This window comes from Microchirus variegatus (assembly GCF_963457635.1).
Source record: "Microchirus variegatus genome assembly, chromosome: 11".
Taxonomy (NCBI): Eukaryota; Metazoa; Chordata; class Actinopteri; order Pleuronectiformes; family Soleidae; genus Microchirus; species Microchirus variegatus.
This window is the reverse complement of record NC_139812.1, coordinates 2,784,047-2,796,969: the sequence shown is the minus strand read 5'-3', so window position 1 is coordinate 2,796,969 and position 12,923 is coordinate 2,784,047. Positions and strand designations below refer to the sequence as shown.

At 39.7% G+C, this 12,923-nt stretch overlaps 1 protein-coding gene across 1 annotated transcript in view; it reads left to right on the top strand.

Moving 5' to 3' along the window:
• The window catches only part of LOC310934299 (contactin-associated protein-like 4), a gene marked incomplete at both ends in the record, with an annotated part of 73,490 nt that overhangs the window by 16,744 nt on the left and 43,823 nt on the right, over window positions 1-12,923 (top strand). The window contains 2 exons of the mRNA XM_083897993.1: window positions 466-576; window positions 6,711-6,904. Of these exons, the coding sequence (XP_083754119.1) occupies window positions 466-576; window positions 6,711-6,904 (305 nt within the window). The remainder of the gene's footprint in view (window positions 1-465; window positions 577-6,710; window positions 6,905-12,923) is intronic.

Genomic DNA, 12,923 nt, shown 5'->3' with positions numbered 1-12,923 from the left:
ACAAATTATGTTTGTTCACTTGCATGTGGCCATAGGGAGGTCTTCAGGGGAGCAGTCCTCAAGTAGCATGCATACAATACACACATCAAAGACAGACATGAGACGGAGAACAGGTGTAGCATACCATGATGTATTTAATAATGGCAGAGTCTCGGCAGGTGCAGTTCTCTTTATTTTGCAGCACCATGAAAACTAAAAATAAGCACAGAATTAATTTAGTTAATAACATACATATTTGACAAATCTCATTTCCACAGTGCATCTGAATTCAACTATAATCTGTGTAATCTCCTCTGGTAATAATTTAAAATGTAACAGACATTTGATTTAACTGAACAAGTACTGCTTGCCTTGCTTACCCTGGTGGAATGTCACTGGATGATGAATGAAAAACCACATCATCAACCACACATTTTTTATTGAAATACACAATATAATCGTTTCTTCCAATTCTGTTATTGACAGAGGTGTGTCACAGTCCCCTGGTGTCAAATCTACTGCCCTCATCCTTCAGGAGCTCCTCACAGTTGTCTGGCAGCCACGGACCAGGCTTTGCTAAGCTGAACCGAAGAGAAGGTGAGTAAGAATAACTATACTGTCATGAGTAAAAAATACTAATACTGTGTAACATTAACCAGTGCCGCAACTCTTAACTACTATTTACTTGTACTATTTTATACAAACTGTGACACATTTCACATCATGTCAGTGTTTTTAATTATCCCAGCTTGTGAAATACCTTACAGTGTGGCTCCTCTTGTTGAGTCTCACTGTTCTTCTCACCAGCTCCTTTCCGTGGGTTTGTTTTGGGGTCATTTAACGGTCCATCAACCAGGTTTTCTCCATCTAAACCGCAGAATCCATGCCTTTTCACTTTAGGGTAATTAATGGGGCAACGCAGTGGGGCAGTGGTTCACACTGTCAAAACAAAAGGGTTTTTAATTCTTGGCATAAGTGTGAATGGTTGATTATCAATGAACCCTGTCACTCACCCATTGTCAGATGGCATGAGTTCCAGATCTTCCATGACCCAAGAATGAGCAATTTACAGGCTGGATGGTTTGACAATTGGCTTTGAGTGCAGGGACAGTTTACCTGTTCCATTTGTTTAGGCTGAGTATAAGTATTTACAGAAACATTATTAGCTTGGATCAATAGTTTGTGATGTTCATAATATTTGATGGATTGAATGTTACTCTCCATTAGAAACAACTTTGCAGGCCTTCTACAAGTCAGCTAGGTCAATGATATTTCAGCTATTCCACATCTCTCTTCCATCTGCTTTGGACGCCATTCCCCCCCCCCCCCCCCCCCCCCACACACACACACACCACCACCACCTTTACATGTAAAAGGTAGCACATTATTAAATAATTGCAGAATTATTTTCTGTTTTTCCTTTGTTCATTCTTTCTTTTTATCTTCGTTTTCATCGGCCGTCCAGAGAAAGTAAAGCTGCACAAAGAAGACTCCCCTCTGTTCCTGGTCTGATAGACCCTCCTCGTGATTCGCTTCCATGCAAGGCACACGGTTGCAACACGGCACACATCAAAAAAAAAAAGAAAAAAGGGAGAGTCTCGCTTGGATTCAGACCAACTGACAGATTCTTCCTTAGGGGAATGCATGAACTGACAAACAGAGACAGACAAGGCAGAAAAAGAGAAGAGCAGTTTCCCCTTCTTTGTACTCTTTTTTTTTTTAGGTGAATTTATTAATTAAGAATGTCACACCAATGAATGTCACAAAAGAGTGACCACATTAAAGCTCACATAGAGTGGTCCTGTTGCACATATATGTTAGTTATGGAGGTCTACTTACATACATTTGTATGGTCAAAAACCTCCTAGTTGCTGTTAACGAGCCTATAGAAATCCTCTTTTCTAACTGTGTTTCCTAGCCGTGAGATTTGAGACTCAACTCTCTCACCCAGAAGAGAGAGGGTCTTGTGATTGGCCAGTATATTCAGCACACCCGATCTCAGAAGCACAGCTCCCCCCTCTGGAACGGTGTATGCACTGCTACTCATTATCAAAACATTGTTTTAACAATGTTTAAAAATAGCTTCTTCACGACTCCCAGCCACAGTCCCTTTTATGACTTTGACCCGGAGTCAGACCCAGAGTCAGAAGACACTGTCGCTCGTGAAACACCTCCACAACGGACGTTATTCTTCTTCTGCGGTTCAATGTACGCAACCGGATGTGCCCGGACTAGTGCCCGGAGCAGGAGGATCTGCTGTTCAGGAGAACTGTTGCTTACGTAATCAGACCAGGTTTTTTCAGAGATCTCGCTGAGCCCGAGATTACAATAAAATACAGTGTTCTCAGCAATGGCTGAACTGTTTGTTTAGAACCTTCAGGGCTTCGTAAACAAGGTAATGACGCAGATACACACTAAAAAAGAGCGTTAATTGGAACTTCCGGTCTCGGTCCGCTTTAAAATAACTAGTGCAGTGCCCATAGGAAGTATGTATTGTATAACTAAGTATGTATGCACTGGCATGGCTGACAGTCACAACAGCTAGCTACGCTAATGCTAATGGAAAAAAAAACATTTCTGTTGTGCCTAATGAGATTTCCCAGTGTTTGTATTATATTAGCCCCAGGCTAATGGTAATCTTAGCCTCACTAGCTAACCTTTGGAAACAGGTTTGCCAAGTTAGCCGCAAAGTAGTAGCATGCTAATGCAAGATAAATATGTGCTCGCGTATTGGTGAATGGACAATTCCGTGACACAGAAAAGTGAGAAACGGCCACTGTTTCAACAACAACAGTCTTTCTCTCTCGGACGCCATTGCTCACTGTAGCCAAAAGCACAACAACCTTGGGCAGCGACTCCTACTGATTGGCGGGAAATTACAGCGCGTATGAAGGCTTGAGGGGTCTCCGTGGTTACGCAGTCGGATAAGTATAATGTGGCCTTAACGGTCAGCGAGATATGCCTGTCACAGACACAACTTGCTCTATAGATAGATGTATGCTGAAACAGGAAGGTGCGAAAAAGCCAGGTTTTTTGCTGCATTGTTACATGAAGAGTTGACTTGTCTCCATTCACACCTTACTTAAGTGAACGATTCTTACCACCTGGGAAACTGCAGGAGGTGCAGTCCACCAGTCACTCTTTTCTTGTGTGTTTGGTAAAGGCTGTGAGCAGAAGCACCCGCTGTGTTCCCTCACTTCAGTCAGCTCACAGCTTACTGATCTGAGTTTGATCTGTATAAAGAAGAATTTGATGCTTGCAAAAGCAGATAAGATGCATTTGAAGAGGGGGAAAAAAGTTACTTTTCCATCTGCTTTGGACAAACTGAAGATGAAGGGAAAGGCTCTTTCTCACATGTAATTCTGGTTTTGTCTGGCTCAGGTTACAGTTCCGTAAAGGTTCTCCAAGGCAGCAGAGGAAGAAGATGTGTAAAGCTGAAGGGAAGAAGAGCAAAGGAAAGAGAAGCCAGTAATGTAACATTATAGATGCCAAAAAACACCAAGAACAAACATTAAACCTAAAATGAAAAAAAGAAACGTAGGAGAAGGTGGTTATGCATCATTATCCAACCAAAATTACACAACAAGAATGGATGAGAAAGAAGATGAAAAGGAAGGAGAAGAAAAAAGCTAATGCACATGCCAATGGCCCTGGTGCACCACATGAGAAAAACACAAAACACTAAGAGAGAATGGAAAGGAGGGTGAAGATGGAATAGAGGAGCACATTTTCATCTCCAGAGAGCAAAAATGGAAAGGTGGGAGTGAGAATGTGGGCCATTACAGACAAGGCTGTGACCCATCGGCAAGAGAAAAGAACAGGAAAGAGGAGGAGGGGGCAGTCGACATTATAGACATCACCAACTCGTAATGAAAATGTGATCGTTTTCTACCAGCATCACTTTATCAGTAAAATGTTTAAAAAGTGTTTAGAATAATGCATCATGGTGTCGATTCATCTGTGTAAGATTTAGTGGATCAGCACCAGCAGCCCTGTGATCCTTGTTTTGTGATTGTGTTCTCTCTATCATTTTATATATTGGAGAGGGTTTATGTCGTGAGCTACAGTTCAGCAACATTATCTTGCTCACAATCAAACGTGTAAGGTACAATGCCTCATTCATTCTCGGCCTGATATTAATATTACATTAGAGCTTAGACCTCTAGTAGTAGTGTTTGCCCAATAAATCTAATTGAGCTTTGAGATGAACAGAATTCACTTCAGACATAATCCACGATATAACAAAATGTTTCATTCATGTGAAAATAAAAGCTGCTTTAATTATTGAATCCCAGCTGTTCTTACTAGAATTCAAACCCCTGCTAATTTATTCCTCCTCCAGCTGCTGCTAATGCTCCTCACCCTCTAAAGTCACTCTCTGAGGAGACTCTTCATTCAGAGTTAATTTAAAAACAAAATGAGCCGAGACTCGACACACGGCTCCATTTAAGAGAAACATCAAGAGAGCTTTGCTTTCTCCCAAGCACTTGTCTTTTTGCTGTATAAGAATGTGTGTTGTATTGTTGGCTTTGTTAAAAGAGGAAATTGTACTCAAGACAGGCAAGACATAGCCTGAAAACCCACTTTTCCCACAGAAAACTAGTCACATGGAACAATTTCACAAATAATATAATGAAGCATTAAAAAATTTAACTGGAGTAAATGTATATAGTAAATATGATTTGATTTGAAAAATAAGAAGGGCTCTAAAAATCAAGCCTGATTCTTCCTTGAGTTGAAGTTTTCTATCCATGCCTTTCAGTTATAAGCAAGTATTTAAGTTGCCTTAAATACTTCCAGTTACTGCATATTGTTTTACAGAAAGTTATCAATATCCTTAATCAATGAAATCCCTGGGAAATCAAATTATCATTCTCTCAGAGTACTTAAATGTTTTCCCTGTACCTTTGCTGGCCTGTTTTTGCTCTGTTTAGAAAACTCTGTGCTGCTAAATCGATCTTCTGTCTTTTTTATTTATTGCTGATGACCAATTTGACTTTGTATTCGTTACTGCATCTGTTGCTTGTCTCTTCCACGATGGTACATCTTCTGCCTCAGTTGATATCTCAGATGTCTCAACCACTACTGTCCATCTTTTGAAAATATGCACAGGTTATTTCATCACATTTTACTCTGGACACACAGAGACGAGGCGTAGATTGGGTTCAGAATGCTAATCTGTGCGTGCGTGGTAGTGAGTAATCTAAATTGATTAATCTAATATCTACCTCAGGAGGAAACAGAAAAACATATCTTTAAAATAATTGGTAGTGGGGGTCTTAGGAGTTTCTGGTTTGTAGTGGAATGTTGGCACTTCTTACTCCTTTGAGAAGATAAGGAAAGTTGACTCTCCTGAGGTCCCTTGCGTAACCTGATTCCAAGTGACTCAACTGGCAGAGAGCCCAGAATCAAGTTCATTTTTAAAAATATATATGTATATATATATATACATATATATATTAGAATTTCTAATCTATGGCTGCCCATGGAAAAAAGGGAATTTCAATGGAAAGAGGCTGACATTGATTACAGTCTTTCATTGTAATTATTTATTAGACATGTCTTCAAAGTCACTCGAAAGTGAGCGGTCGTCACGTTAAAAACACATCCAGCCCTGTTATCAGTGGGATTTCACATGTTGTGACTAATTTGTGTAGTAATAATACCTTTGTTATGTCCACTTCCATTCAGCTTTCCTTGCCCAAGACTTTTTGGATTCCCAGAGGAGAAGAATGGCAGTGGTACACGTTCAGGGGAAGGTCGTTGTGAGGACATAGTGGCTGTGGGAATTATGGGGCAGAAATGCTCCATGGAAAAATTATCTTTGGGCTCGGCATTCAAAGCAGTGGTTCAGGAGAAAACAAGCCTTCTGAACCAGGCTGCTCTGCACACGGACTTCAGAATCCATATTTTGCTTGTTCAATTTTCAATAACCCCGCATTGTCAAGCAAACAAAGCAAGGCTAGACACCTAAGTCATGATTTATTTGAAATTCACCATAAAATGAAGTTTAAATACAAGTCTAAAGTATATTACATTAATGATTCCAAAACAAAGTGTGGAGTTGAAGGGTATTGCAGATATTTCAATACTAGATGTCGTAGTCTTTTATGTTGATCAGAATGTTTTAAGGTTTTTCAAAAGTTAAAATAGGTTACAGCATTCTCAAGTTTGGTCCTGTCCCTACTATGAAGGGACTTACTCAGGTAGAGGAAAATGCAAGCAGTAAAAATGTCCCTTTCGTCTGATTCAGCACATTCACACGCACACAAATGCACACACCTTGTGGTATTTTAATTATTTAAAGTCTTTTCATTTTATGGGCCTCTGCACTCGTACTCTGGCTATATGAAGCAATGAAGTAGTTACTTTTAATATTGAATAAGGTTTGCAGTGTTCACCATAAAGGCCTCAGCTGCAGCTCATAGGTTGTGGTATGTACAGAACAGGCTTTATCAAAGACATGGACTCTGATAAACATGACTGTTTAAACATTAAAAGAAAAGATAACTCAGACTTTCAGACAGATTTGTCTGACAGTTTTGTTCTTGTTCATGTTGTCATTTAATTTCCCCTCACATTTTCCAGCTCCCTTTTCATTGCAAAAGTTAATTAATGTTTTTTTCATTTTTGTAAAGAATCAAATACTATTATGGTGCTGAGAAATGAAAATCTGTTACTTTAACCTTTCCGTCCTTCATAGGTTTTTTTTCTTTCCTCCTTCTCTCCAGGTGCTGGAGGTTGGTCTCCCCAGAGTTCAGACAGGTATCAGTGGTTGGAGGTTGACCTGGGTTTGCGCACAGAAATCGCTGCTGTTGCCACCCAAGGCCGTTATGGCAGCTCTGATTGGCTGACGGCCTACCTGCTGATGTTTAGTGACACAGGACACAACTGGAAACAGTATCGACAGGAGGACAATATCGGGGTGAGTGCAGAACACCGTTGTGATGTTAGGCCCGTTTCATTGTATAGTACTCAACTACGTGTGGTTTAATTTCAAGATTCAAGATTCATTCAAGATTCAAGATGCTTTATTTATCCCGAGGGAAATTATTGTGCAACAATTGGGAGGTAAACGTGTAGATGTACAAGAGTTAAAAGATACATAAAATAAAATAAAATAAAATAAAATAAAACAAAAAAAATAAAGTAAAATAAACAAGTAAGACAAATGCAACAAAGTGCCAAACAGAAGGAAAAACAGTAACTTACAACAGTAACTTAAATGCAACAATGCCACAAAAAAGAATCAAAAAAGAATCACAGTCAACGTAGGTATATATAATATACAGCAGTATGCACGGAAATAAAATAAGTACAACTAAAATATGGTGAGCAAATGTTGAAAGTGATAAACAGTGATAAGGTGACTAATGTTATCAGCATAGTGCAAACAAAGTAAAGTGATGAAGTGATATGGGTAAAGTGACATTTGGATCAGGACACAGTGTCTCCACTGTTCCTAATGCGGCCAGAAGTAGCTAAATTAAACAGCCAATTTAATGTTCAAAGCAGTACCAAAAGTATCCCAGTTGTTGGCACCCCTCCATGGGGGTACCAAGCACAGTGGTCCGACTCCTATAAGTTGGAGCTACAGACAAACGCTGCAGTCCATTGATTTGTATAAGATCATGACTTGCATTTGTTTTGCTGTGCAGCCTGAATTTTATAAGTTTTCAGATGTGCCGTAACCATGTATCACCGGTAAGATGTGCCATAGCATCCTCGAGGTGCATTACACCGGGGTATTTACTTGAATTAAAACGCTCTGCCTGGAACAATGTTTGCCTGATATTGTTTTTCCCCAAAATGTATAACTCCTACATTAAAATCAAAGTTATTAAAAAAGTCCCTCTCACACACCCTCTCTTGTTCACTCTCACCTCATTAGGCATAACAGCTTAAAATTGCAGTTTCCGTTACTAATGTTGGGTCAATAGAATTTAATACTTGCGACTGTTCAATAGCTGAAGGTTTAATACTGAAAAAAAATAGTGTTTTCCATTTGAACGCTTCCTGGAATTTAGTCAAGAAGAATGTCATCAGTAGCACAGTTTCTGACAGTCTTGTCCGGACGAGGTTTGCCAAGAAATGGATAAACAGACTACACACATAGATATAATTACAGTTATGGGGCCTCCATCTGATGTTCTGCTCTTAAAATTGTTTTCGAACCTTCCCCATAACATGATTGGTCTATGTGACCTCAGCAAACCGGCTCTACACAAAAAGAGTATTATATACAATAAGTATTATTACTACACAGATTACTACACATGTGAGAAATCCCACTGATAAAAGGGCTGCTGGGATGTCTTTTTTAATGTTAGAGGACTGCTCACTTTCAAGTGACTTTGCTCTACATCAGCCCAGCGGTCAGGAGCAACTTGGGGTTAAATGTCTTGCCCAGAGAGAAAAAGGCATGTAACAGTTCCACAACATCCACCACTGAGTCACCTTAGCCCCCAACATGCACATGATCACAGTTATATTCAGACTAAACTGAGGCTCCACATCAGTCTAGTATGTGTGAGTACACATTTCACATTCCACTTCATCAGCATTGACGTCTTGCCAGACAGATTCTGTATGAGCAATGGATGGGTTTTACAGGTGCCTCCTTGCATAGCCTCTCTGATTGTCATCTTCTTCTTTGACCAAAACAAGAGCACACCAACAACTGGGCTGGAAAGTGTTGCATCAAATGAAGAATATGCATAGTCCATGATGTCAAAAACAGTTTGAGGGCCCATGTATTTTTGCAAAGGGTCTGCTTGTACCATTGTAATCGTGTGGATAATGACATCCGTGTAAAGCAGACTGCCATTATGGCCCTGAGTGAGTAATTTGTGTTGTTGCTTGGCTTGTCTTGTCACTGTCATTGTAATTGTTGTTTGTGTCTATTTTTATTTATTCTTGGTTGCTGCTGGCTGTGCTTCAATTTACCCCTCGCGAAAAAATAAAGAGAACGTTAAACTGTGGACTCATATGGAAGTATAATGATGCACGCAAGTCGTCATGTGCCCACTCCGCCTTACTGTTTCACCATAGTGGCAGATATCAGTAAAAATGTACTTGCAGTCAGTAGCCGCCTACCATTGGCAACTACTACAGCAATCAGAATGAGAAAATATATTTTTGTTGATTTTTGGTGAATAATTTAAATATTTAATTTCATACTGTTTCAACATAATGGCAGATATCAGCAAAAAAGACAGTTGGGAGCTTTCCCAACTTGATTGGCCAATACCTGGAGGCGACGTACAGCACACGTATCAACAACACCAGTTCTCAGAAGCGCAGCGCCCCCCTCTAGAATGGTGGATGCAATGCTACTCATTATTAAAACATTGTTTTAACAATGTTTAAAAATGGCTTTGTCACGACTCCCCGCCGCAGTCCCTTTTACGACTTTGACCCGGAGTCGGACCCAGAGTCAGAAGACACTGTCGAAAGTGAGACACAACCACAACGGACGTTCTTCTTCTGCGGTATCAATGTACGCAACCGGATGTGCCCGGACTACTACTCGGATCATTAGGCCCTGCTGTTCAGGAGAAATGCTGTTTGCGTAACCAGAACAGGTTTTTTCAGAGATCTCGCTAAGCTTGAAATTACAATACAACACAGCGTTCTCAGCAGTGGCTGTTTTTTCGAACCTTCCGGGCTTCATAAATGAGGTAATGGATGCAGATACTACGGTGGCCCTGAGGTGCAAAACACAAACACAAATCACAAAACACATACGCAAATCAAAAAACACAAAGACATTAACTCAAAACAGAAAGGCAAATCACACAACGCAAACACAAAAGCAGAAAACACGAAAACATTAACTCAAAACACAAACACAAATCACAAAAAACAAATGCAAATCAAAAAACACAAAAACATTTAAACATTACCGTTTAAATGCCAATTGATGGTCCGCAAATGAGACCGCAGTAGTCGAGAGCGATGGGTCGGACTATGAACAAGCCGTGACCGTCCACCTATCTCTGGGGAGACGCGGAGGAGGGTGACACTGGAAACTGATTTCACCGCGGTTGTTGTCGCATATGTATGAGGAAGTGTATAGCTTAAACCTCATCCATTTTGGTGGCAGGAATTTTAGATGTCAGCCTGCGTATGTGACGGACATCTTCAGTCGCTCCTTGAACAGCCCGTGTATAATATGAAGTGGATAGAGCACCATCCCCTCTGCCTTGAAGACTATCGAGCTGTGTGGATTCACTGAGGAGAGGACACTGACATGCTGCACTTTATCACAGTGTTGTTCAGTCCCGGACATCGTGACACTGATGACGATGTGGAATGCGGAGCTGTGGCCGTGTGATGCACTGAGACCTGCGGTCACTTCACCACTGATAGTGTCATATCGGTTCATAAAGTTACTGTTAAATGTGATGAACACGCGAATTAGAGTTGAATATAAACAGGTTCAGTGAAAGAATCGGGAGTTATAAAAATACTTTTAACACCTTGTTATTGTTTCTAATAATAATTATACAATTATACAAGGGAAATCATCAACAACCGGCTGTGCTCTATCCAGTTCATATAATACATCCGTGGAACATCCCATATTCAACAGTGACCCTGAACCAAAAGTACTACAACACGTTACGTACGAATGTAAATAACATCCACCAAGCATACACATATGGATGTTAAAAACACGGACTGTGCAATAACGTTTTCCGTTAATGTTTTTCATGTTTTGTGCTTCTTGATTTGCGTTTTGACATGCATTTCCGTTGTGTTGTCTGCTTTTGTGTTTGCATTTTTGATTTGTGTTTCTGTTGTGAGATAATGTATCTGTGTTGTCTGCTTTAGTGTTTGTGTTTTTTGCTTGAGGTGGGATTTGATCCGGGGTTATCTGTAGTGTGCACTTCTACATGGGACGGCAGCTGCACTAAGTGAGCTAAAGTGAGTTAATGTTTATGTGCTTTGTGCTTTTGTGTTTGCGTTGTGTGATTTGTGTTTCCATTTGTGTGCTTTTGTGTTTGCGTTGTGTGATTTGCGTTTCCGTTTTGAGTTGATGTTTTTGTGTTTTTTGATTTGCATTTGTGTTTTTGATTTGTATTTGTGTTTTTTTTATTTGTGTTGTGTTTTGTTTTTTTGGTGTGTGTATTACGGTGGCCCTGAAGTGCAAAACACAAACGCAAATCACATTGTTAAGTGGAACTTCCGGTCTAGGTCCGCTTTAAATTTCCCAAAAAACGCACAAAAATGTTCTGAAAAAAGCTCTAACATTTAAAGCCGTTTGTCAAGCATTAGCTCTGAAATGTTTCATTTATTTATTTTTCCACCCGGGTTGTTCTCTCTCGTTAGGTATAGGCAGTCATGTCATAGCACCTGGTATAGACAGACGACGCTGTGACAAACTGCTTAATTTTAAATGAGAGGTGAGACTCTCACAGTGAAGGTAAATCTAATATCAGCTGAAAACTTCCTCGGAGAGAGCAGAAATGGCTTCTTGCAGCTTAAAAGCTTGTTGATTTCACACCCAGCATAAATCGAGATAAATCCAGTGTGTCTCAAATGTCCCTCTGAAGCTCCCCACATTAGTCAGCTGAGATTATGTTTTTTGGGAAACAGAGTTGACTGCTTAGCTGCTTCATCAGTCATATTTCCTTGCGGGCCTTTCTGTCTTTTAAGCTTTTGAGGCCAGAGTTAGCGAGTAATGCTTTCTCCTTGGCTAGTTTTCTTATCAACTCCTTCTTTCTTCACATCTACTCTAAAGGATGTAAATGGTCAGATGGTGTTGGGAATATATACTATTCTAACCGGGGAATCTCTTAAGTGTTAATGGAGGTGGAGGGATTGGAATCACAATACAGGATTCCCTGTAGCACAGTGACAGATTATGGTGAGTGGCATCCTGAAATGCAAATGTGGGCTCTGTAACAACAGCTACAAACTGTAGGAAGTGTAGGTGTGACATGTTTAGCTTGTACATAATGGTTTGCATTTCAAGAATTCACTTGATTTCCAGATTTTGAGCATTTTTGTAGCTGGAGGCGTTTCATTTTTTTCAGGTTTTCCACCTGTTCCATAGTAACTAAAGAATGACTTGAGGGGATTTGTTTGATTTTGGTACCAATTTTAAAATTAACTGATTTATGAAAATTAACTGATTTATTTCAGGTTTTTATGTGTTTTCTCTGCCGATTATTTTCTGGCTAAATTCATTTCAGGGATACATGGCTTTCACAAGTACACTCAATTCATTACCCAATGCATATTTGGTTAAATTGGCGGAGCCGGAACCAGAACATTTGCGGGTATGAGAACTGTACTTGCTGCTTGCAATTTAATATTTCACATTGAATATAACATTAAATATTTAGATTGAACTATTTAATATATTTATACGTTAACAAATATTGGTGTCAATGTGGAAAAAATACAAGTTTCAAAGACACTTAAGAAAAACATTTTTTGAAGCTAAATGTCAAAGGTTGTTTTTTTTTATAAATCGGCATGATCGAGAGGATATTTTCAAGTTTTCACTGATTAACAGTTTAGGTTTTGGTGGTCAAAAGTCTCAGTGGCCTCACAAACATACAATAATTTTTGGCCTCTTGAACATTTAATTTATTTTCAGTGCATGTTTTACAAGTCTGGAAAAAGATTGCGTGAACTACAGTGGTCAGCAGAGGCGTACGACCACTGAGCAAGTGTGACCTTCTGCAGTAATAAAATGTTAACTTTAAGCATTCGTATCATAACATTTCAATTTTCTCTCTCTGCTCTAACACGTATTTGTACCACTGATTCCTGTTTTATCACCATCTGCGAAACAATTCTTTGTTTGTGCAGCCATTTACACTCAGAGATGAGGTTAATAAAAGTGATTGGTGCAACATCACTAAATGATGAGCGTGTCCCTCTCTTACTGAGACGGTGTGCTTTATTATTAGACTTTACTTCCCGTCTTC